This window comes from Oryzias melastigma, linkage group LG9, assembly GCF_002922805.2.
Source record: "Oryzias melastigma strain HK-1 linkage group LG9, ASM292280v2, whole genome shotgun sequence".
Taxonomy (NCBI): Eukaryota; Metazoa; Chordata; class Actinopteri; order Beloniformes; family Adrianichthyidae; genus Oryzias; species Oryzias melastigma.
The window spans coordinates 30,874,456-30,900,912 of record NC_050520.1 but is presented as its reverse complement, the minus strand read 5'-3'; the positions used below and the strand labels follow the sequence as shown (position 1 = coordinate 30,900,912).

The 26,457-nt window shown below is 38.5% G+C and overlaps 2 protein-coding genes across 12 annotated transcripts in view; both read right to left on the bottom strand.

Annotated features, from left to right (window-relative positions):
* The window catches only part of mtmr3 (myotubularin related protein 3), a 39,135-nt gene extending 35,530 nt beyond the window's left edge, over positions 1 to 3,605 (bottom strand). For 2 of the 3 annotated variants that reach the window (XR_002919699.2, XM_024276249.2), the window contains exons 1-2: positions 3,341 to 3,605; positions 552 to 611 (exon numbers count right to left, since the gene is read on the bottom strand). The gene's annotated coding sequence lies outside the window, so the exon portion shown is untranslated. The remainder of the gene's footprint in view (positions 1 to 551; positions 612 to 3,340) is intronic. The other variant, XM_024276250.2, reaches the window with a different exon arrangement.
* Positions 3,606 to 4,936: 1,331 nt separating this feature from the next.
* The window catches only part of cux2b (cut-like homeobox 2b), a 132,999-nt gene continuing 111,478 nt past the window's right edge, over positions 4,937 to 26,457 (bottom strand). For 8 of the 9 annotated variants that reach the window (XM_024275080.2, XM_024275081.2, XM_024275082.2 and 5 more), the window contains 15 exons: positions 26,096 to 26,162; positions 21,255 to 21,303; positions 20,509 to 20,613; positions 18,877 to 19,068; positions 17,871 to 17,929; positions 17,748 to 17,796; positions 17,466 to 17,565; positions 16,626 to 17,255; positions 13,888 to 13,989; positions 12,905 to 13,731; positions 10,917 to 11,082; positions 10,277 to 10,582; positions 10,008 to 10,196; positions 9,645 to 9,921; positions 4,937 to 8,783 (listed from right to left, as the gene is read on the bottom strand). In XM_024275080.2, the coding sequence (XP_024130848.1) occupies positions 7,970 to 8,783; positions 9,645 to 9,921; positions 10,008 to 10,196; positions 10,277 to 10,582; positions 10,917 to 11,082; positions 12,905 to 13,731; positions 13,888 to 13,989; positions 16,626 to 17,255; positions 17,466 to 17,565; positions 17,748 to 17,796; positions 17,871 to 17,929; positions 18,877 to 19,068; positions 20,509 to 20,613; positions 21,255 to 21,303; positions 26,096 to 26,162 (3,932 nt within the window). In that variant the 3' untranslated portion in view covers positions 4,937 to 7,969. The remainder of the gene's footprint in view (positions 8,784 to 9,644; positions 9,922 to 10,007; positions 10,197 to 10,276; positions 10,583 to 10,916; positions 11,083 to 12,904; positions 13,732 to 13,887; positions 13,990 to 16,625; positions 17,256 to 17,465; positions 17,566 to 17,747; positions 17,797 to 17,870; positions 17,930 to 18,876; positions 19,069 to 20,508; positions 20,614 to 21,254; positions 21,304 to 26,095; positions 26,163 to 26,457) is intronic. The other variant, XM_024275084.2, reaches the window with a different exon arrangement.

Here is a 26,457-nt window from a genome sequence, read left to right as displayed (position 1 = left end):
TAATATTTTAGCTGGCTATCAGCTTCAGCGTTTTCAGCTATTAACTTCAGCATTTTCAACTATCAATTTCAGCATCTTCATCTTACAGCATTCACACTAGCATTATCACAGGTAATGCTATATATCTAGGTCATAAATATGTTAAAAAGTTACAGTTTTAAAGTTTTTAAAATGTAGTTTTAGAGTGTTCAATAAATGTTTATCCTGTTCGGCCCGTGACCTAAAGAGTGTTTTGGATTTTGGCCCCTTGTGTGATTGACTTTGACACCCCTGAGCTAAGATAACTGTTCAATCCATTGGTTCTGTGATAACTCAGAATTCAAGAAGATGTTATATGAAAGTCATTTGATCCAAAAAGTATCAGCTGACTGTTGTATAAGTTTCTTTTTTTAACATTTAGCTGCATTTACTTTACTTTTTTATATAACATGGCACAACAAATTCAACCTTCAGAAACAGCATCCTAGTCCAACTTGTGTGTAAACATTTACATCCCAAGTGAAATAGTGGTGAAAACAGTAACCTCACATGACGGCAGCTTTCTGACTTACCACAAACAATCACTAATCAAGGATGATCCCGTTTGGAAACTTGAGGTAAGACAAGAACATCTGGAAGGTAAAAGAATAAGAACATGTTTTTTTACTATCAAACATTGCTATTTATCACACAAATTTGTTCTTGACATATATGAAAATGACACTAGGCCCTTTGACTCACTTTAATTATATCAAAAATACTGATATTATCTGTGGTCACTTTGCATTTCAGCTGAGCTATAACGCAAAATCATATGCAAAATTGAAAAGCACCAGCTGGAACTCCACGCCAGTTTAGTCAATTACTGCAGTCATTCCATGGTCCGGGTGAATACTGGATTCTGATGGGGACCAAAAAGTGATCTACCACACCTAAAAAAAGAAGTTCTAGTCACATAAGCCAAATTTTCTATAGCATTGTGCTGGTCCAAACACCAGTTGGTATTCCAATTTTTAAGAGGTTTTAAACAACGTAAAAAGCAAAAAAAAAAAAAAAAATAGTAGTGGAATCACCTGAATAATGTCCTGATGTTTAAAACACAGATAGAGAAGAGGAAGATACAGTATCTAAAAAGACATTAAAAAAAAAAAATATTTCTTCCATTTGTTATCTATCCACAAAACAAAGACGTAAAATATTAATAACTTGCTTGATTTTAGATCAATTGAACGATTATATTTATTTCTGTGTTTAGAATTGGAAGCTCTATCTTTTGTGGTCACAAACTTTTGTCTCTGGATCTTAGAAAATTGTGTCTTGCGGTGCAGCTGGACTGCAAATGAAGAGGTCTCACTTGACCAACAAAGAGTCAAAAAACGTCAGCCAGATGTTGAAATCTGTTCCAAGAGGATCACTGAATCACTAGTTTGAGCACATCATTTTAAAAACTTAAATGCCTGTGGAATAAGAAGAATGTAAATAAGGCAAAATATAAAAACACAACTAAATTGCCACACGGGCTGCCACGATTAGTCTACTAATCGACGACTAACGGACTATTAAATTAGTTGACAACTAATTTCATAGTTGATTAGTCATTAATTTATATTATATGGAAGCAGAGTGTTGTAAAGTTGAAAGTTATAATGGCATTCTGCTAGTTTTTTGGAATATTTTGACTTTATTAAGGTTTTTTAGGCTATTTTGGAGTTTAGCTCATATTTCATCAACATGTTAGCTATTTTGGCTAATTTACGCTTTTTTGTTTGTTTTTATGGTATTTTGGAGTAGAGCTAATATTTCAGCTGCATGCTAGCTATTTTGGATAATTTAGACTTTTTTTGTTTTTAATGCAATTTGGAGTTTAGTTAATATTTTAGCTACATGCTAGCTATTTTTGAAAGTTAAGGATGTTTTCAGTTTTTTAGGTTAATTTGGAGTTTGGCTAATATTTTAGCTGCATGCTAGCTATTTTGGCTAATTTTACGCTTTTTGTTTTTCAGGCTATTTTGAAATTTAGCGAATTTTTCAGCTGCATGCTAGCTGTATTGGCTAACTGATGCTTTTTTAAATTTATTAGGTTAATTTGGCAATTAACCAATATTCTAGCTGTCTTTCCGCCTAACCAGTTTTACCTATCAATTTCAGCCTCTTCCACTATCACTATCAGCACTAGCATCTTTAGCAGCCAAATTCAGCTTACAGCATTCACACTATCACACGCATTATTGCAGGTAATGTTATATATCTTGCTTTTAGGAACTTTAAAGTTAATGATGGTTAAGATGTGTGTTTACATCCAGTTTGCGCATGACAGATTAGTCAACTAAGCAGAAAAAATAATCAGTGATTAGTCGACTATTAAAATAATCGTTTGTGGCAGCACTAATTGCCACTTTGTTTTTAGCTTAGCTTGGTCTTCCAGTGTTGACAGGAGGCCACGGAGGGTCAAAACTGACTGAGCTGTCCTGCTTTTCCTGCTGCTGCTACCTGATAAAGTCTATCTCGCCAGCGCACGTCTCTGTTTACGACAGCAGGCTCATGACCCGCGGATCCCGTCTGGCTGCGAGTTCACTCCATCACGCATGGACGGCTTAGCCCGTTAGAGCCTTAACGTTACTCGTGTCCCGTGATAAACCGGCATGCACCGCGGGCTTTGACATCCCAAACCTCAACTTCCCGATCTTTCTTTTTAGGTTTACAACTCACATTGACGTGGACAGTACACTGCAGCAAACCGAAGCCAAGTAAACGAAACAAAAAGTGCCCAAACATTAGCTCAATTTGTTTAATGTTGCACGGCAAGGTCGGTTTAATGCATTTGACTCCGATTATAAACAATTGTTGAAAATAAAACGCGATATTTAGACTTGTTTGCTAATGCTACCATATATACGAACACGGATTTCCAATGAGTGACCTTTTTGTGCTAGCTGGCGCTATATTTCTAAAAACAGTTTGTCGCACAAAAGTACGAGCAGTAACAAATAAAAGCTCTTCTACTTTTTAATTTGAGTGCATTTGCTAAGGGGTTCGCAGCGGCAGTCAACATTTATGGCTAACATTCATAAACAGCCACCTGGAAAAAGTAATGCTAACGGCCTAAGACTTAGCCAAATGTTTCGTGTAGGTTACAAACAGTCCTAATAAACACGCTCCTGTGGTGTGGCAATCTCTTAGCGGTCGGCATTTGGCATTAAAAGCTTTGCCACGGTCCAGCCAGTAAGCTGACTAGTTAGCATTAGCGGGTTATGCTAGCGCGGCTCTGCAACTGTTTTTGTTGTTATGAGATGGAGGGCGGACCCCAGAGCGGAGGCCTCTGTCAAAACACACCGAGAAGCGCTCCTGCCGGTGGACTCACCAGAGAACGGAGCGACGTCGAGTACGAAGCGAAACAGTCATCCGAAGCCCATGCAGTAACACAACAGCAAGCGAATCTCCACCAAACGAGCATTAGTCATATCCGAGCCGACGCTAGCTTCACGGCATCCCCTTCCAGCTCCGAGTCGTCGTCGTCGCCATCGCCGCGAATTCTCCAGCCCGACAGCTTACGTTGGAGTGACGCCATCACGCTGCGAGGCGAGGGGGAGGGGCCCCGACGTACCACGCGGTACGATCATGTAAACACTGGGCGCTGATGATAATACAGTACTATGGATAAATAGCAGGGCTCCATTAAAATAACGTGTATTTAAGAGAGGAAAACGAACAGTCATGCGTTTCAATGACTGAAAATGGACGTGGTAAGTTTGTCTTTTAAATTAATGTAATAACTTTGTACCAATTTGTGTTTTTATAAGAGAAACCCTCTTGTTAAAAAGTAGGATATTTAAGTGTTCTAAGTTTTTACTACTTCACACGTGTGCTAAGAATGAGGTCGTATATCAGTCTTTTATTATCTATATATTACAAGTTAAAGACTCACTCCAATCAAAACTGTGCTTTTGGAAGTTTTAACATATTCTATAGTATTCTAGTATTATATATTATAGTAGGACTTGTATAACGACGATCTCTATGCTTAACATTGCATTTTTACGTATTTTTATTTATTCAGGAGAAGATAAAAACATTCAATTGGAAAAAGTTAGTAGTTGTGAGAGGGGACCTACAATGGCGAGCACAAGCTCTTGTATAATTTTGACCAATTATGTTTTTATGGAAAGTAAAATATTGAAAGTTATTTAAGGTTTAAGTTGATTTATTCTGAAATATTATTCCTGCCTTTTTATTATTCATAATTATGTCAAACAAGTTACAGTTTAAAAGTTTTATAAATTGGCATTATGCTAGATTTTTGGGGCTATTTTGGCATTTACTAAGATCTTTTTTAGGCTATTTTGGTGTTTAGCTAATATTTCAGCTACATGCTAGCTGTTTTGGCTAATTTAGGCTTTTCTTTTTACGTTTTTTTTTAGGGTATTTTGAATTTAGGCTATTATTTACACGCTAGCTGTTTTAGCTAATTTATTCTTTTTCAGTTTTCTAAGGTTATTTTGAAGTTTAGCTATTTTTTCAGCTACATGCTGCCAGGTTTTTTGTGGGGTTTTTTCCGTTTTTTAGGCTAATTTTGTATTTATCTAATATTTTAACTAGCTATCAGCTTCTGCGTTTTTAGCTAAAAATGTCAGCATCTTCAGCTATCAGCACTAGAATCTTTGGCAGCCAAATTCCTTTTATAGCATTCATACCACCATTATTGCAGATATGTTTAAAAGTTATGGTTTTAAAGTTTTAAAAATTGAGTTTTAGAGTGTTTAATAAATGTTTATCTTGTTTGGCCCCCGTCCTAAGATGTGTTTTGGATTTTGGCCCCTTGTGCAATTTAATTTGACACCTCTGGGCAAAATATACTTCCTATACTCATACTTTAGTATACCTTACAAAACAAACTTCAGGTATACAACATTTTGCTAAGAGATATCCGCATGTCTGCAAAGAAATGAAAACACAAAACTGCAAGGTCTTAAACAAATATGTATTGACTGATGGCTTACATGTGTAATTTAACTTCCATGACGCTTGGCAGACTTTTGTTCAATCCATTACATTTATAAATGTGAGGAATTACAAAGTTCTTGAAAATTCCAGGACACTTCTTTACTGGCTCTCAGCTCACTTCAAATGACTAATCGTTTGCACCCCACTACCAAATTTAAAAAAAAAAAAAAGCACGACTTGTTTTTAATAACTTTCATCATTTAACACAGTTAACCACATTTTGCTGAAAACATACTTCATGATTTAGTGACTAAATGTCAGTTATAAGGTCAAGAAAAATTGAAGAACTTATAAATATAAAATGAAAAAAAAAACTTCAAAAAGCTTTGCTTTATCTGATTTGGTTTACAAAAGGTTCCAAAAACCTGTCAGACCACATTTTACCACACACAAAACAAAAATTCTCAGGGATTAAAATGTATGAGGGCATACGATATGGCACTAAATAATCTTGATTTAAACATTAACCTGGAAGCAAAGTTTACAAGGTCATTCTAGACTTCCTGTTTTACTGGAATTGTGACTTTGTGAGAGCCATATCTATCAACTGCACCATGCATGGACTTCACTAATGCAAGAAGACCTCGAGTGCAGATTAAACGTCCCTGTGCAAGAACAGTATTACAAAAAACAGTCTATTCTTTCATAAATGACCAGAATAGATTGCATGCAGAACAATGAGATGAGCTTTACATGAGAAGAAAATGGTCAAGGTAAATACAACTTTTTTTTTTTCACTTACGTGTTTTTACATAAGAAAATGCCAGTAACCATACAGTATATTATGCACAAAATATGGAAGTAAGAAAACCTGCAGTAAATCATCTTTTTTTTTATCAAAGAGAAAACAAAAAAACAGTGTTTTACCAAGCAAGACTACCGATCTAGAAAAAAAAAAAAATCACCCGTCAGCATCTTCTAGGGATTTCTGCACTGTACTTTGGAACACCTGTGCCCTGAAAAGAAAACTAAAAAATGGCAGCGAATCTTTAGGTAACCAGCGTTTTGTGTGAAAGATGGACTTTCAATAATTATTCAACTTCCACATGATCATTTAATATACAGCATAACAGAGTCATTGTCTACACCACCACACGTTTCTCACACCCATCGCTGCTGACAAGTGACTGTTTCAATAAAGCTTTAAAAAGCAAGACTACCCTGAGAGAAGTTCTAAAACATGGGCAAGCCTGCCAGACCACAACTGGCTTGAATGGGTTTGGTTTATTAAATCTGTACACTCTATTTTAATATAAGCCGCACATTTTGTCCCAAGACATTTTTTTTTCAATAATTGTGTAATATATTTCTCTACATAATACAATCCAAGTCCTCTGAACTATGTAGACATGTGCAAGTGTTTTCTACCAACTGCAACAATACAGCAAAGGCAAAGACTTGTTGACACTAAGTTAGGATAATGTTGATATTTGACTTTTTTTTGTTTTGTTTTGTTTTTTTGAGTTCTCACAATTATCAAAATCTAAGTGCTGCAAGTACTTCATACACGAGGTATTGTATATCTAGTTAGCTGTTCTGAGTATGAAATATAAAATGCAAAGTACAACAGAACGTTCTGCAAGCATGACAAAGAAACCGCTACAGACACAGTCCACAAGTGGTCCAAGATATGACAGGGCGCTCTTGTATATAGTATACATACTGATAGAGTGTTTTCATTTTGATGAGAGATGGTCGATGTGCTAACACAAGTAAATCAGTGGAACTTGATGAACTGAATCCCCTTTCAGCTCTTGGAAACGGAGGTGTTATTTCCAGTGCAAAGTCACAATAACTGACACATTCTGAGGGTGTGAGCTTAATACCCAGTGAAAAAGGGTCATAAACATACTGCACCAAAGAACCATTACCTTCTACCTTCCAAGCAAACCGCTTGTCTTGCTTCGTGATTGATCTGAGGACGTTGGCCAAATCGACAAAATCCAGATGGAGGTTTAAGTAAAAGAAGGAAATGCGTGGTCAAAGCATGATGTGCATTAACTAAATCTGAGGTATACCAGGTGTCTTGGCCCAATACAGTCTGAGAACCAGTGCCTTAAAGAGGTAAGTTTGAACAAAAAACTAAAAAGACAGGTAAACTGTGCTCATGTGAAGTGAAACTTTCACTTTCCACGGAAAGCACAAGGACCCTAAAGTGTAAACCTGGAGGATTATTGAGGAAATAAAGACTTAAAAGTATAGTAGTACTAGATTTAAAATGTTTTTTTTGTTTTTTTTTTAAGTTTTCAACTTTTTTTCTTGTGTTCGCTCAAGTATAATCACAGATGACTAACTACAGAGAATAACAGGGTCAGGTGAGTACCATGCTACATCAGGTTTAGAGAAGGCTATTGCAGACAACCCTACAACATGTACAACCACATTTTATAAGTGTGAGTTACAAAGATTTTAAAACATATTACCAAGAAACTAAGTACATACAGGATGTTGTATATTTAGAGTCTTAAAGGACTATCCCTCAGTCAGTAATAAGATTTCATGTTACTTGACTTAAACTGTCCGGTCTCACAGACAAATGTTGAAAAATTACTATTCAAAAAGTAGCAAATTTGGTCAGAGTCTCTTTTCAAATAGTTATAGTGCTTTTAATGGCTTAAGACAGGGGTCTTTTTTTAATCTCACCCAGTGGCAATCTACAGAACTTCAGTGTACATTTTATGACACCATAGCTGTAAAAGTCTTCATGTCAAGTCCAGTACGTAAAACAACAGCTAGTGCTGTCCAATATATTTCGGAGAAGTACGCATTATCAAAAGAAAGAAAGAAAAAGAAAGCAAATGCGCTTTTATAAATTATATTTTCAATTTTTAAGTTCTTCTGGTGAATTCCGCTTCATGTTTCGCTTTGCGCTCCTGTTTCCAGCGACCCGTCGGTCTGAGATGTCTTCAGGAGCCAGTCTCCTTAAAATGTCTGTTGGAAGCTTCCGCCTCGACTGCTTGCGTGCCACAAAGGTCTAGACATGAAGAATTTAAAACTCCCACTCCAGCGTTTCTTCTCGATTGGCTGCTTTCTCCAGCCTGTGGATGATGTTGTTGAGGTTGGCCATTTTCTCATTGCGTCTCTGAGTGCTTCTGTTGAGTTTGGGGCCTTGGAAGGAAGGGATGGGGTTCGTGTCCTGGCTGGGGTTGGTGCTCGTCGATGGAGGATTGGGCAGCGAAGGTGATATGGGTGCCGACGACGAAGGAACAGGAGAGACGGACATCATGAGTCCGGGTGACGATGCCGCAGAGGGGGAGTTGAGGGAAACTTCTAGGCTGCTCCGGCAGGGTTCTGATGAAGCCTTGAAGCTGACTGGATCAACAGTTGGCTTCACAGATTCTTCTCCGTCTTGTCGAGCCTGCTTAGCTCTTTGAGGACCATCCATGGACACGGCACCAGGGTAGAGCCCCTGACCCTGGCTGCTCACCCCTTCTTCCTGCTTCAGGCTTTGGCCAGCCAAGTTAGCCTCACAACAGTCAGTAATGGAGTGCTCATGCTCAGTCTTTAATAGAGGGAGTGACACTGCTGAGGAAAAACACTGTTCTCTTGATAGCTTCATCAAGCCATCCTCTTCCCCATCCCTGTTGTCTTCCCCTTCTGCTGCCTCCTGTTTGACATGAGGGGATCCAGCGTTGCTGTGGGGATTAAAGATTGAAGGGGTGCGTCCTGGGCGCTGCTGAAGCCTCTTCTCCTCCCCATCAGAGTGGGGGCTCCTTGTGACTGAGGGGGAATAGCTGTGGTGTTCAGCGTCTGTGTCATTGTCTGGCAGACCCTCCATCAGGACCTCCCGCCGCATCCTGGACCTGCATGCAAATATTACTGTTAGAGATTAGTGCTGCCACAAATGATTATTTTAATAGTCGACTAATCATCAATTATTTTTTCCGATTAGTCGACTACTCGGGTCATGTGCAAACTGGATGTAAACACACATCTTAACCATCATTAGCTTTAAACCAACTATAAACTAGATATAGAACATTACCTGCTATAATCCTAGTGTGAATGCTGTAAGATGAATTTGGCCACTGAATATGCTAGTGCTGATAGCTGAAGATGCTGAAATTGATAGCTAAAATCACTGACGCTAATAGCTGAAAACGCTGAAGCTGATGGCCAACTAAAATATTAGCTAAATGCCAAATTAGCCTTAAACACAAAAACAGGAGATTAGTCAAAACAGCTAGGATGTAACTACAATATTAGCTAAAATTTAAAATAGCCTAAAAACTGAAAAAACCCTTAGCCAAAACACCTACCATGTAGCTGAAATATTAGCTAAACTCCAAGTTAGCCTAAAAACAGAAAAATACTAAATTGTCCAAAATAGCCGGAATGTAGCTGAAGTATCAGCTAAACTCCAAATTTGCCCAAAAAACTGAAAAAGCCTGAGTTTCCCACTATAGCTAGCATGCAGCTGAAATATTAGCTAAACTCCAAAATAGTCCAAAAAGCCCGGAGAATGCCATCATAACTTTCCACTTTACTACACTCTGACTCCATATAATATAAAGTAACAACTAATCAACTATTAAATTAGTCGTTAACTATTTTAATAGTCGATTAGTCGTGGCAGCCCTATTAGATTTATGTATTTTTAAATTAAGGCTACTTTTTCACTAGAAAAGAAAAAAATCAACAACAAAAAACTAAGCTGGACCAACCTGTAGTTGTGGAACCAGTTGATAACGGTGTTGGTTTTTAGACTGAGCTGTGAAGCCAGCATCTCGATGGTGTTTTGAGAGGGATAGGGCTCCAGCAGGTAGGCTTTCCTCAGGGCTTCTTTCTCTTCAGCTCCCAGCACCACCCGCGGTTTCTTCACCTGGTTGAACGGACACAAGTCCAAAGACGCCGAGGCCGGACTCACACACTCCGAACGAGTGCTGGGCGAGTCGCTGTCAGAGCCGGTACTCAGCAGCCCGTACCGTCTTTTTAGATAAGCTAGATGGCAAACACAGATATCAACCAAAAAAAGATTTAGCACATCAATCTTCCTTTATCACTTTCAACTTGTACTGTGGGTCCACCTTTCTTTTCCATCTTCTTCATGGCCCTCAGTTTGTCGACATTGTGGGGATCGTTGAGCCAAAGCTGCATGCGGACAAACGGTTCCCTGCCTTTGAGGCTGAGTTTGTGCCAAGGTTTGGGCCTGGACAGCAGGTCAGACACTGAACCTTGAGTCAGTCCCAGGATGGTTTCTCCAAAAAGGCGCTGGCCTGTGGCAAATGTAAGAAAATATGAGGCGACCGCATTCATGTGGATGCCATCTAAACTCAACAGTGTTAGTAAGACCCACCGAGGTTGTTGTCTGTGAGCACCTCCTTGACCTTCTTGGTGATGGCGTAAGTGTCCAGCTCTGGGGACATGGCCACCAGCTCTTGAATCCCTAGTGGGTTTGTGGGCTGATGTAGAGTCATGAGACTTGAGGTGGACTTCCCTCCCTCTGGGTGGGTGGGCAACCCAATGCTTAGACTCTCAGGCTGCTGGTTCTCCTTGCTGCTCTCTAAGGAGAGGCTTGCAGGCTCAGCTAGAGGACTGGGGTGGCTCTCTGCCGGGCTAGGAGGCGGGGAAGGTGAGGCCTGGGTCGTCACTGGGCTTTTATCTGGAATCAAGACATTTTAACATAATTATAAATAATAAAAAGGCAGGAATATTATTCCAGAATGAATCAACTTAAACCTTTAATAACTTTCAATATTTTACTCTCCAGAGAAATATATTTTGTCAAAATTATAAAAGTTAGAAATCAGCACAAGATAACATCAGGCCAATAATAGCAATAAAATAAAATGATCTGGAGGGCCGGATAGAATTACCCGGAGGGCCGGATCCGGCCCGCGGGCCTTGACTTTGACACGTTATAAGTGATGCATTTGACCCAGTTTTAGCAAGGTGGTTCTCCAAAGATGTGAATGTCTTGTGAAGTTCAGCCTTACCCTGAGTATGGCTTTGGTTTGTGGGTTGACTGAGGCTCTGGCCGAGCTGATCCAGCAGCCACAGCTGCATGCGGATGAAGGGCTCCCTGCCTTTCTGGGTCAACTTGCTCCAGGGTTTGGGTCGAGACAGCATGTCACTGACGCTGCCCTGAGAGAGCCCCAGCACCTGCGCCATGCAGCAAGCATAATATATCATGTAAACATTTTTGGACTTTTCAGTTCACAGCCAGCAAAAAAAGAACGATAAAAAGTGTTGGTCCTTATTCACCACAATATGATTTAAGCTAATAGAAACTGTCATTTTCAGGAACGGCCACTAGAGGGAGACGGCACATCACATATTGAAAAGATTGGTTCATGGAAACAATTTAATAAAGATATTTCTATAACTTTTACGTTTATATTGACACTTTAATTGCAGTTCATGTTTTAACTTATTTTAAATTAAATATAATATGTTTAAAATAACCAATCTTTCAATGTAGCTGAACAAGTTTGACAAATTTATTAGTTTAAGCAGATATTCTAAAATAACTCTTCAACTAAGATATGTTGCAGCAAAGAAGCAAAGATGTTTTCAACCCAGACAGATTCGTGCTGAAGCACAGCAGGAGCTATCTATGTGGAAAATAAGGTCTTATGATAAAACCTAAGCATTCTGCCTTAAGCTCTCTCAGGGAACAAATAACCACTCATCCAAACACAGGCCTCTCAGCTAAAACAATGTTAATGGCCCAGATATCAAGAGAAATGGAAGCTGGAGTACAAAGGAGGCTTAGCAAAGCAGAATCCACTACGGTCCCACAAAAGCACCTTAAGGCTTTGAGGAAAAAATTGTCTAAACTGTAAAATGCTGCAGCTAAATATGTGAACCTTTTAAGAAATAACCCCTTAACACCGGAGCTCCAGTGTTTATGCTCTTTGATTTACTGTAATTTTTCAGAATCTACTGGAATTACATTGATCATGTTCATGGTTAAAAAGCTACAGAATGTTAACGATTTTGTGTTTAAGCATCACTGGCGACACCTCAGGTGTTAAAGCAGGGGTGTCAAACTCTATCGCACAGGGGCCCAAAATCCAAAAGACACCTTAGGTCGCGGGCCGAATAGATGAACATTTATTGAAACAGCATTTTTTAAACTTTAAAACCATAACTTTTTAACATAATTATGTACTACATTACCTGCGATAATGCTAGTGTGAATGCTGTAAGCTGAATTTGGTCACTGAAGATCCTAGTGCTGATAGCTGAAAACTCTGAGGCTGATAGCTGAAAACACTGAAGTTGATAGCAGCTAAAATATTAGCTAAATGCAGAGTTAGCCTAAAAAACGTTTTAAAAAAAACAGCTGCTGTGTAGCTGAAGAAAATAGCTAAACTTTATAATAACCTAAAAAAACTGAAAAAAGCCTAAATCAGCCAAAACAGCCAGCATGTAGCTGAAATATTAGCCACACTTCAAAATACCCTAAAAAATATGAGTAAATGTCAAAATTGTCCAAAAAGCTATCAGATTCTCAATATTTAAAAACGTTAAAACTGTAACTTTTTAACATAATTATGAATAATAAAAAGGCAGGAATATTATTCCAGAATAAATAAACCTTAAATAACTTTCAATGTTTTACTCTCCATAAAAATATACTTTGTAAAAATTATACAAGTTAGAAATAAGACCAAGATAACATCGGACCATTAATAATAATAAAATAAAATGATCTGGAGGGCCGGATAGAATTACCCGGAGGGCCAGATCCGGCCCCCGGGCCTTGACTTTGACACGTGTGTTAAAGGGTTAAAGGAGACAGACGCTTTTTCATGATGATTCATTTTACCTTTGACAATCCCTCATTTTTATTTGATTTTGACAAATTACACAAATTTAAACCATAGGACCCAGTGAAACAATATGATGAGCTTGTCGTTGCTTAAAAGTACAGTTAACGGTGCTAAACTGATGAAGGAGTGGAAGAGCAGCTGCTCACCTTTTCACCAAAGATCCTTTGGCAAATGCCGTTCTTGGCCAGCTTCTCCTTCACCTGCCTGGTCAGCTCGATGGTGTCCACCTCCCGATACATGTACATCTCATACTGCTCTGGGGTCAGCGGGGGCACGGTGGGCTTCAGTGCCCGAGGAATATATGCCGGGTAGTAGGACAGGCGTCCCGGGCCCGGGGACTCCCCGCTCACCGAGGTGTCCGACTCCACCTTCACTTCCACCGGCCGGCCCAGATCGTCCTCCGCAGCCGAGGCCTCCTCGCTGTTGGGAAGGCCCTCGCCGTTCTCGAGGCGCGGCCAGGGCCGGGTCATGGCAGAGGGCCCAGAGGAGGAAGAGGAAAGAGAGGGAGACACGGAACTATAGGGCTGGGAGCCGTTCCCCCCGCCGAGGACCATGGACCCCCGCTCCTGAGACCAGTGTTGATCAAAGTAGGTTCCCGCTTCACCGATTTCTGACTTAACTTTACGGATGATGTTCTGAACAAAAGCGGCGGGGGAAAGAACGCTGAGCGGTGTTTGGGGGCTGCTGATGGAGTTGGCCATGCACACTGTAACACAGCCCCCCTCCTCCTGCTTGACAGAGATGGGTAACGGGAAAACCCTGGATCGCTCCGGCGGCCCCAGACGTTCCACTTGGATTCCTGAACTGGCATTGGAGGCTCTTCCACAGGCCTCCATCTCCATCAGGGCCTGCTGCTGAGCCTCCATCTCCCTTCTAGCCTGTTCTAATATGTTCTTAATGGTTTCATCTGAGCTGCTTCCTGCCCCGTTGCTGTTCCTGCCAGATGAGCTGTGCAAAGAGGACCTGCCATCACCTATAAAAAAAAAATAAAAGCTCCTAAAGTCACCTTTCCAACTGAGGTGCATTAAAGTAATGATAAAAATACATGCTCAAATTCACTGTCAGTTTGAAGTAAAACTCTATAAATATAGCCTTCAAGTATGTTTATGACTCGCAGCTTCATCCTCACCTCCCCTCTGAGACTGGATCTCCTTCTTGGCCTGTTCCAGGATGTTCCTAATGGCGTCGTCTGACCCAGTTTCAGGAGTTCGGATGCGTGGAGTGATGCTCCCTGCCACAGAGGGTAGCCGAAAGAGAGAGAGGGAAGGGGGTTGAGTGGGATGGTTGATCAGAGAGCAGTTCCAAGGCTTTGCTTTTGACTGCTAGATCAATGGCTGCCTTTGAGCGCGTGCTGTCTGAGGTTGCAGTATACGGAAAGCTCAACTTTCAAAAAGCTGCGAATCTAGGGAAAAAACAAAGTTTTAAAGGAACACCATAAACATGGCAGGGGAAGCAGTTAAGAAGTCGAGGATGTGGTCCAAGTGGAATTGGAGGTCTGAGGGTTCAGCCACTGAGAGGTATTGTTGCATAAGCACGCAAGCCCACAGCGTCCATGTTCTGACCAAACAGCAGCTCCTGAGCAGGTGTATTACTTTAATAATGATAAAACTGTAATAAGTAAATTTTCTATGGTCCTTTTAAGATCTTAGAGAAAAGTGAAAATTACCACTTTTATTTTCAATGCTGAAATAAAAAAGTGGAACAGAACACGAAAAAATACTCTAAATGCTTCTCTTGACAAAATGGTAGAAAATAGTGGTAAAGTTTATTGTGTGAATTCTTACTAAACATTCACACTATAGTAATTCTCTACGTTTTTCGTCAATCACAATTTCAGCAATCTTGGTATCAAAACATTCAGCTAAACATTAAGTTTAGCTACTATTTTAGCAACAGGCTAATGTTTTTTGACTAGTTTAGTTTACTGAGGAATTTTAGGCTATTATGGAGTTAAGATGGTATTTAAGCAATGTGCTAGCTTTTTTGGCTAATGTAATAAAAACTCAAATTATGCACATTTTACTTTGACATGGAAAAACATCTTATTTGGTTTCTTTAGTTATGATAATGAGCTTTCATCTCAATTTTATTCAATAAATCTCCTGATTTTGTCAACCAAGCATCATATTCACAAAACAAAATTTAACATTAAAGCTCCCAATTCTTTTGGAGTTATCTCCCCAAATTAGATTTTACATGCAGTCTATTTCACCCTGCACAAACAAAAAAAAAAAAAACAATCAAAACATGACATCTTGCTCAGCTTTATAATTTGATATAATTTTATTTATCTGTATGTTTTCCCCCCTGGCGTTTATTTTGAACAATTGATGTATAGTTTAATGTTTTTAGTTTTTTACTGTATGTCACCTGTTTAAAAAAAGGCTTTTTTTAAAGCAAATTTGGAGTTAAGCTAAATTTTAGCAACATGCTAACATTTTTGGCTAATTTGTTATCTACTGAGGTTTTTTATGATAATTTTGAGTTTAGCTTCTATTTCAGGAACAGGCTAACATTTTTGACTATTTTCGTTTACTAAGTGGCAATTTTGGAGTTTAGCTAGTATTTAAGCAACAAGCTAGCTTTAGGGGCTAATTTGACATCTACTAAGATTTTTGGGGCTAAGGCAAAATTTAGCTCGTTTTTAAGCAACACATTAATTAATTTTTGCAAAATTGCCATGTATTAGGAATTTTTAAGCAATTTTAATACACATTTTTCAGAAATTGAGGTAAACCTCGGCACTCTTTCATAGTTATTTGATGAAATTTTAGCAAATTTTACAATTTTCAGCAAATCTCTTCAGCAATTAAAGAAAATTGCATCACCATTTTCAGCAAAAAGCTTCAGCATTTTCAGCGACTTCTTTCAGAAAAAAGCATTCACATTAGCATTATAGCAGGTAATGCAACTTTTCAAGTTCAATTTATATTCCTACAATCCAACCAGATCAATCTGTTTGGATCAAGTCAATCAAATTGACCGATACCATCATAAAATTGATTGATTGATCTGGTTTATTTCAAGCATAGATTGTGGACAGTACAGGACAAAACACAGAATTTTCAAACTCATTACATAAATAATGAAATGCATTGATTACAGAATAAAAACAAAGACACAATTATGTCACCTTTGATTCATTAAATATGGTCATTATTAGCTAAAGTCAAGTAGAGTTTGAGTGATTGCTTGAAAAGGAGTAGGAAGAATCAAACTTCTATAATCCCACCCCTTCTTAGCTACTTCATTTTATAGTTTTTCAAAGTTTTTGTAATCTGGTTCTGATCAGATCAAATGCAATTTATCTGTTTGTTTTTTTAAGTAAGAAAGTTAAGTGCTTGTTGATTATTGATTAATCTCATGAAACATTCTTTCACGATTACATCATATTTGTAATATTGTTTTAAAATGAAATACATTTAATCAATATTGGAATACATGGTAGTTTTGTTTACTATAATGTTCTATTTGTATTATTCTGATGTGGAAAAACAACAGTGGTCTGAACTCTATCAAACCAAAATGTGAATGATTTGACATTCATTCTCGTTTACTTGTTTGTTTGTTCACATATTTAATTTACTCTTGAATATCTTGAAGAAATACAAGGAATCTGGAAAACTTCACCTGCACAGGTATTTATCTCTGAGTCACACGAGTGGAAGTTTTGGATAAAGATGTCCTGGATCCATTTCAGGTCAGCGAATGAAATCGTTCAAAAGAAACTAAAATCCACTATGAATTGTATCGTCAACCACAAATTTATATGAATTAGATTGTTGTTTAAATTAAAAACTTATTTTTAAAGGATTTTCAGTAATATATATATATATATATATGTTCATGTGAGTCGTTTTAACCTACCTCTTTGTCTGACCTGGATGGTTCTGAGGGCCAGGATGTTCTGTTCATCAGAGAGGAACTGCTTCATCTTGATAAAAGGTTCTTTCCCTTTGACTGTCAGTTTCCTCCAGGGCTTAGGCCTGGCCAGGATCTCACTGACTGAGCCCTGAGAGAGACCCAGCACATAGTGGCCAAACACTCGCTGGCCAATGTTATGCTTCAGCAGCTGCTCCTTCACCTGAAAGGCAATCTCTGCCGTGTCCAGTTGGTCGTCATCTCCTGCGGTCGAGCTGCCACTTTCTGACTGGTCACTCGGCAGGCTGGCGTCGCCGCTGCCCACGCCCGCCGACCCTTGAGTGGCTGACATGAGAGCAACTTTGGCTGCATAGAGCGCGGTGGGGAAAGCCATGAGGCCGTCCTTTTTGAAATGCGGGGAGAGGAGCTGCTTGTGAAGAATGTGGTCCCCTGACAGTCGGTCCCCAGAGCACGGCGACACCGAGAAGGGGCGGGGGAGGTCGTGGCTGGAAGAGGAGCCGTCCAGGGGGGGGAGACCTGGGCTGGGAGAGGCACGACTGTCGGCCTGAGAGGAAGAGGAGTGAGAGCCAGGTGGCCGGCCTGTCTCTCTTCCCACTTCCTCAGAGTGGTCACTACCTGATGATACAAAAAATGCAACTGTTGATGTGCCCTCCTCCAGATGATAAAATAATAACCTCCTCTTTTTCTCTTGAAATTTCCCTACATCCTAGCTAGAAAAATCCACTCCATAATGTTAATCACTAATCTTCTTATACAGTAAGATGAACCAAATGTGATTCACAAAAAACAAAAGAAACAGACACTAGAGAGACACAAATTAGATACCATTGCTGTGCAATACTCTGGTCTTCTCCAGTAAGTACTTGTGAGATGGAAGAAAGGCCTCTTTATCCAGCAGAAGAGCTTCAGCAGCTTTAGCAGAATCCTATAAACACACACACGCAGGCTGTTACAATGGGATTAATCAATGACAGTGCATATCATTAATCTCATAATAGGTGATGGATCAGTGAAGCATTCTGGGACACTATCAAAAAGAAGAAACCAAACGTCTCTGATGGTAAGACGGTCCTCCTTCAAACTGCTGAGTCAGCGAAAGTAAAATACCTGGGATGAGCTGCCATTTGCAGAAGCCAGTTTCAGAACTTTTAGGATGCTGTAGATAGAAATAAATGTTAGAAACATACTAACATATGCAACTTTTTAGAGTAATACTGATCCAGTTCTCACCTGAGTTCAGTTTTAATCTCTTCATAGTCCATCTGGGATTGTAGTTTAGCCTCTAATCTCTGTAGAGGGAAAAAAAGCTTTAGGTCAAGGTGTCAAACTCAGTCACACAAGGGGACAAAATACAAATAACACCTTAAGTCACGAGCCAAACAGGATAAACATTTATTGAACACTAAAAAATGAAATTTTTTAAACTTTAAAACCATAACTTTTTAACATAATTATGAACTAGATATATAGCATTACCTACGATAATCCTAGTGTGAATGCTGTAAACTGAATTTGGCAGCTGAAGATTCTAGTGCTGATAGCTGAAGATGCTGAAATTGATAGCTAAAAACGCTGAAGCTAATAGCTAAAAACGCTGAAGCTGATAGCCAGCTAAAACATTAGCTAAATGCCAAATTACCCTAAAAAGCTTAAAAAAACAAAAAACTTATGTTGGAAAAAATAGCCAAACTTCAAAATAGCCTAAAAAATTGAAAAAAAGTCAAAATTAGCCAAAACAGCTAGCATGTAAATATTAGCCTAAATCCAAAACAGCCTAAAAAACTTAAAAAGAAAAGCCTAAATTTGCCAAAACAGCTAACATGTAGCTGAAATATTAGCTAAACTCCAAAGTAGCCTAAAAAATGCCAAAATAGTCTAAAAAGCTAGGAGAATGCGAATTTTTAAAACTTTAAAACTGTAACTTTTTGACATAATTGTGAATAATAAAAAGGCAGGAATATTATTCCAGAGTAAACCAACTTAAACCTTAAATAACTTTCATTGTATATTATATAATATAATTCAAATTAGAAAATATATTTTGTCAAAGTTATACAAGTTAGAAATAAGCGCAAGATAACATCTGGCCATTCATAACAATAAAATAAAATGATCTGGAGGGCCGGAAAGAATATCCCGGAGGGCCGGATCCGGCCCCCGGGCCTTGACTTTGACACATGTGGTTTAGGTGATACAAACGAGTGCAGTCACTGTCGCTACAGTTGTTTGTCCGCACCTCTATAGCTTCTGTCTTGTACGCCAGCTGCCGCTCAAGCTCCAAGATCTGATTGGCCGAGGTTTCCTGAACTTCCTGTAGTGCAAATTGCAGCCGTTGAATATTTTCAAGAAGTCTGAGGTTTTCGCGGTCTTTGGCCAACAAGGTGGCCTCCAGCTGGGAAGGCAATGTGTCGACCTTGTCGTTCTTGGCCTGGCGGAGGTAGAAGGAGGACAAAGAGTGATATTAGTTATGCCATTTTAGCCAACACAAGAAAACTTGTTGTTTTATAGGACATAGTTTCTGCAGAGCAGCAGGGGTTCATTAGAATTTCACCTCTGGGTTGTGGACAGAACTGTAGAGGAGTAAACCCACCCCCACCTTCAATCATCCCTGCTAGCTTAAAGCGCTTCATACCCCCAACCTAACATTACCGGTGTATGTTTGGAGCTATCCATCTCTACAGTTTTGATGTAGATTCCAGCTCAGATGAGGAAAACAAAGATGTTCATGGATCTAGATGTTTACATCAGAATGAAGCAGAGCAGGGTGCTGTGGCACTCCCAGCGTATTTTCTATATTACAACTTCTAACTTTTTCAAATAGCATTTTATCACAAGGATTTGAATAAAGAAATACTCAGAATTACAATTTGAATCTTAGCCATCATTAGCTTTAAACTAACTAAAAACAAGATAGCATTACCTGTGATAATGCTAGTGTGAATGCTGTAAACTGAATTTGGTCTCTGAAGATGCAAGTGCTGATAGCTGAAGATGCTGAAATTGATAGCTAAAAACGCTGAAGCTGATAGCCAGTTAAAATTTTAGTTAAATGCCAAATTATCCTAAAAACTGAAAAAAAAAAACTAAATTAGCAAAAACAGCTAGCTTGCAGGAGAAAAATTAGCTGAACTCCAAAATAACCTAAAAGAACAAAAAAGCCTAAATTAGCCACACAGCTAGCATGCAGCTGAAATATTAGCTAAACTCCAAAATATAATTAAAAAAAAGCCTAAATTAGCCAAAATAGATACCATGCAGCTGAAAATTTAGTTTTACTTCAAATCAGCCTAAAAATGAAAAAAGCCTAAATTAGCCAAAAAAGCTAGCATGCAGCTGAAATATTAGTTAAACTCCAAATTAGCCTAAAAAACAAAAAGCCTAAGTTAGCCGAAATAGCTAGCATGCAGCTGAAAAAAAAACAGCTAAACTCTAAATTAGCCAAAAAAAAAAAAAAATCTATTTCATCCAAAATAGCTGGCATACAGCTGAACTAATAGATAAACTCCAAATTAGCCTTAAAATCCTTAATACATGCCAAAATAGTCCAAAAAGATAGCAGAATGCCAATATAACTTTCAACTTTACTACACTCTGACTCCATATAATATAAAATCATAACTAATCGACTATTAAATTAGTCGTAGACTATTTTAATAGCCGATCAGTCGTCGATTCGTTGACTAATTGTGGCAGCCCTATTTTTTAATTGTTAATGTGGTCAACATGACTATGCTGGAATTATTGTGGTGACAGTACAGAAGTTAAACTGCATTGAACATTTTGAGTCTAAGCGTCCCCGGCGATGCCTCAGGGGTTAAAGGGTTAATTAAACTTAAATATCTGCCCCCTCAGATCCCATCTTCCTCACCCTGCTGGCTCCCTCTTCTGGTTGGCAGCTGGCGGCGGCGTCACCAGAACCGCTGGCTAACTTCTCCTTCAGCCTCTCCACTTCCCTCTGGGCCACTTCTGCTCTCTGCGAACAGGTAAGGAAACGGGTGTTACAGTTTACATACACCTTCCATATCAGTCGGCTAATGAGATGATGAAGTCCAAAGCACAAACATAAATCAAAGTGGGCTGCCTTTTATTCCTGAAATTCAGAGCTGGGAGAAAAACCCGAGCAGGAGTGCAGCCACCGCTTTATTCTGCTGAAGGGGCTGTTTAGTCAGCCCACTTTATTCCCCAAACTGTTTACCTGCTCTGTCACACCCGGCCTACTAAGTAATGATTCATTTTGAGAGCATTTATCTGGGAGCTGCTGGCAGACTGAGAGAAGGAGAGCGCAGGAGAGAAGACTTTAAAGAAGAAGAAAAAAGATCTATCAACAGAATACAAAGCAATCAAGGCTATGAAAAAGCCCAGTATTCAGTTCTGCGGCACCAACGATGCTAAATAGTCTTCTGATCTCAGCTGAGTGGAGCCGTGCTGCCGTATGGCGCCCACCAACAGGGCCCCCAGTTTACACTCACTAATAACACAATCGGGGGAAGGGAGGAAGAATGGGAGAGGGAGGGGCAGGACGTGTCTAATTAAAGGCAAAGCTTGATTACAGTAGTGATTAAGTTAACGAAGGAGCTTCTCAATCAGAGGAATGCACAGCAGGACTGCACTCACCTGGTTTGCCTTCTCAAGGTTTGCCATCATGGCATCGATTTCAGCAGCCCTGCAAAACACACACAGGACCAGACGTTAATGAGGAGATATTCTCACTTTTCAATACATTTACTCCAATAAATTATATTTTGGTGGATATAAAATCTTAGGAAATGATTTGAAAAATAAAAGTCTTAACCACGTTTGTTGGTTTTAATGAGGCCGACAAAAAATAACAGTTAACCTGGAAGTCAAGTTTTTTCACTTTCTGCCAAAACCTAAAGGTGTAATTATACTTCTTTAAAATTAAAATCAAGTCATATTGATAGAAAAGGCTGTTTGACTGGCTTTCTTGCATGTTTTACTAGCATCAATTAACTCAGAGTGTATTTTATTTTGAAAGAGACTTTTATGTCAAAAGTAAAAAAAAAAAAAATCAAAATATGACACTGCTTATCATCAATTATTGCACACATTTAAAAGCTACATTTTATAATTGAATGGCTTAATGACTACAAAACTATAAATAGAGTATTTTTGTGGGACTTTGCAGCTTTTACCAGGTTTTGGTCGGTAAAGAATTTGACCAAACGGCTCTTCTAGTGTTAAAGGCTGCAGACCACTCATGAACATTTAAAAACACACAAAAAAATATCTGCTCACCGGAATGAGTTTGACCTTTTTTATATGTTTTAGCTCTACAATTATAGTCATTTTTATTTCTTAAGAAACGTTTGGCAAAATTGGTTTTATGGTGAAATGTTTTTTGGATTTTTTTCTGCATAAAATATTTTCAAAATGTAGGTTTTGACTTTTGTCTTTAATTGCTCGGACATGCTGACCTTAATATTAAGTGTTCAACGTCTCTCAATCTTGCAGATTTATCCATACAAATATGTCTATCAAAAAACAGAGAAAATATGGATAAAACGTTGGTTTTATCTAATTTTAAAAACTTTTAAAAATATTTTTAATGAAAAAAAAAATAAGTTGTTAGTTATTACTCTATTACCGTATTTTCCAGACTATAAGTCGCGCTTTTTTTCATAGATTTTCTAAGGGTGCGACTTATACTCAGGAGCGACTTATAGTCCGGAAAATACGGTAGTTATCACTGTATTACAGTGCAGCGAGAAGCAAAAAACCCAAATGGCTTATTCAAGCTCTCCACCCAAAAGAATCAAAGGTATAAAATATGTATACATGTACATTTTGTCTAAAAACAGGAATAAAATCCAATTAATTCAATATATATATATATATATATATATATATATATATTCTATAAAATAATCCTTCTGGAGTTATTTTATTTTGAAGATACAGCTGGAGTTTGCCAAATGCCTTAAGCCCAACACAGTAAGTATTAATATTTGAAATATTAAACCTTAGATACATTAAAAGATAAATACTTTCTACAGTTTATCAGGACAAAATTAAGAGTTATTCCATCCTGAAGTTCAGAGAGAAAAACTGTTCTGGCAAATTAAACAATCAAGTAAAAAAAAGTTTTTAAGAACCAACAAAATGATTTCCAGATAGTCTCAACTGCTGTGAGTCCAGAGAACAAACTGCACAGATGTGCAACATTAAGCCTATCTAAGACGTTTTCAGAAAATGACTGACTATAACTTTGATCAGGGGTCCCCAAACTTTTTCTTATGAGGGCCGGATTTCTGTTTTCTTCTCTGATGTGGGGCCGGGGTCGGTTTGAGGGCTAGCATAAAAAGTATGACAATCAGAGCCTAAACGTAAATATTTATGGTTTTCCAGAAAGCCACACATCGCCAAATTTTAAATACTGGTAATTTATTTCTGTAATCTTCACAGAAATAATACTACTAAAACATTTTAAAAACTAGATACATAGAATTATCTGCAATAGATTCATGGTTGAAGATGCTTAAATTATTAGCTAAAAACGCTGAAACTAATATCTGAAAACGCTGAAGCTGATAGCCAGCTAAAATATTAACGAAGTGCCAAATTACCCGAAAAAACTAAAAATATTCTAAAGTAGCCAAAACAGCTAGCTGAAATATTAGCTAAACTTCAAAATAACCTAAAAACTGAAAAAAGCCTACATTAGCCAAAACAGCTAGCACGTTTAGCTGCAATATTAGCTAAATGCCAAATTACCCTAACATACTGGTAAAATGTCTAAGTAAACAAAAATAGCTAGCATAAAGCTAAAATATTAGCTAAACTGAGAATTAGCCTAAAGAACAAACAAACAAACAAAAACCTAGTCAAAAGAGCTGATATGTAGCTCAAACATTAGCTAAACTCCAAATTGGCCTAAAAAACTGGAAAAATGTCAAATTTAGCCAAAACAGTTTGGGGAGCCAGCTAAAATTTGGAGGAGGGCCAGATCCGGCCCGCGGGCCATAGTTTAGGGACCCCTGACTTAGATAGAAACATATTTTACATTTATCCTTTGTACTACCTGCTATTTCACTTTTTAATCTCTTTCACGTCTTTGTCATGCTTAGCAGTCAAATGTTTTTTATTTAATTCCATCAAGTTTTCTGGGATTAAGAGGTTTAAGCACACCTGATGAAAACATGCAGTCAAAGACTATTTTACACTGTAACCTCCATTTAAAGCATGACTAAACTGATGATCCCAGCCTGCTGACAGCGTGGAATGTCACAAAAATACACTAAACATCCACAGCTTCAATTCACATATCCACAATAAAACACAAATATAACACAGTAATGTATAGTGTATTTTTTACTTTAAAAATGTGAACAAAAGGTGTAGAGATAGTATAATATTTTATGATTTTATACAATACTCAACACTCACTTATTTATGAGCTTTAATTGGCCTTTTTCTTATAGTTTTTCTATCTATGTTGATTCCGGTGTTTTCATGGTGTGTACTAATTTACCATTTAATGCCTCTGTGCAGATGGGTAGATAAAATTATCTATTAAAATAATGCAATGTGATCTGTTAAGACGTGTCAAAGTCAAGGCCCGGGGGCCGGATCTGGCCCTCTGGGTAATTCTAGCCGGCCCTCCAGATCATTTTATCTTAGTGTTATTGATGACATGATTTTATCTTGCACTCATTTCTAACTTGTATAATTTTGACAGAATATGTTTTACGTATATGGAGAATAAAATATTGAAAGTTCTTTAAGGTTTAAGTTGATTTATTCTGGATAATATTCCTGCCTGTTTATATTGTTCATAGTTATGTTAAAAAGTTACAGTTTTAAAGTTTTAAAAATTGGCATTATGATTGCTTTTGGGACTATTTTGGCAATTACTAAGATTTTTTAGGTTAATTTTGAGTTTTGCTAATATTTCAGCTACATGCTAGCTTTTTTTTGGCTAATTTAGTCTTTTTCATACTTTTTTTAGGACTGTTTTGGAGTTAGGATAATATTTACATGTTAGCGTTTTTGGCTTTTTGGCTGCACATGTTGACTTGTAGAACACTTGTGACCCACCAGTTTGTCCTCAGTGATTTCTGCAGCACTTCACAGCTAGGTGGCCGAGCAGCAAGTGGCTGAATTAATCATTGGCTTCCTCAGAACTCCTAAGACTGAACTGGCTTCTTGTATCCAACAATCAGAGTGGTCTAATTTAAAACAGAAGCTCACTGGGATTATTTATGAGGTTTGTTTGAAGTTCAATACTTTCATTTTGCTCACATGGGACATCATTTTCAAAAGGTAGATAAGGATGAACTAACGAGGAGGCTGTGATTGAGTTAAATAGGTTTCTCAAGTTTCTGGACATGAAAATCTTTTTTAATCAAAAGTGGGGGAAAAGATGCTCAGAGAACATAGACTTTCTCGTTTGCTTTTACATGAAACTGACTGCAGCGTGTTAAAAACTTATCTTTATCTTTCATGTTTGCACTTTCGGTTTGCATCACACAGTATGAGAAAATGGACAAAAATGTTGATCAACATTATGCTGTGCAGTATTGGAGTCAAAGGGTCTCGGACACGGCCCCGTCCCCCATCAATAAGCCAAGACAGATGGCGCCATACTGACAGCAAGCACTAACAGGTGTCAGCATCACGTTTAATGAACTTGTGCACTACAGAAAATGTTTTGTATTGATTACCTGCTCAGCTGCACAAGCTGAAGCAGACAAACAGTCTTTCTTATCAACACTGAGGAAACGGTCAGTGAGAGTGATGGACGGGAGCTTCCAGGTCAGTGCAGCTGCTCTCGCCGTCCAGGAATGTGACCGGGACGGGACACACGCTCACAACCGATGAGTGGAAATATTTAGTTTTGAAAAAAAAAAAAATGCTGCCCTGCATAAAAAAGGAAAGGGGCAAATGGAAAATGTGTCCATTTCAACAAAACGGATGGCTTTGGGTCTAGAAACATCATTTCAATTGCACCATGGATTAAGCCTGGGAGAAAATCCATTAGTAGCGGCTGACTGTGCTCTCGAGCACAACCCAAACAAAGGACTGTTTACTTTGAAAGTCTATTGACATCCTTCATACGCGCTAGATTCATTTCAGCCGTGCAGTGGATACATTGCGCTCAAAGACCAGGACAAGGTAGAGTGTTTTCTGAAGCAATCTTTAAATGGAGCAATTCTTCCCAAGGGCTGTCAAGGCCCGGCTGCCAGTGGAAGCAAACACAGACCTCTCTCATCGACCTGCATTAGCGACTGACTCACTCGCACTTTTTGCCTTCCCGTGGCATTCTTCAGCTCCGCGCCGCACATGACTTCTAGTCCAAAACAAGAACTGCCTCCAACGCCACAGGTGAGGAAGGAGGAGGCTGCACTAACTGACCGCCGTGACCACACACGGGAAGGGGAAACGTGTCAGAGGACAGGTGAGGAAAGCAAGAGGTAGAACGTAAAGCAGGTTCTTACTTGTTTGCCATCTCCTGGTTGTATTTACAACGCAGGTCCAGCAGCTCCGCCTGTGCTGCACTCAAGGCTGGTAAGACAAAACAGAGGAAGTGAGATATTAACTTTAAAAAAACACACAAACTTTGACCTTAAAGCCACACAGGAGAATATTTTAGAAGTGTTGCATTTAAGGGTTAAATAAATCATTCTACGTCAACTTAAATTAAAATAAAACTAAATTTTGTCATCTTAGGCCAGGGGTGGGCAAATCTATAGACTTGTGGACCACAGAGGGCTCTAAAATCTGACAGAAGACTATAAGTAGATACGCGGTGTGTTTTTGTAATCCACCTCATAAGAGAAAGAAACAACATCTGGATGAA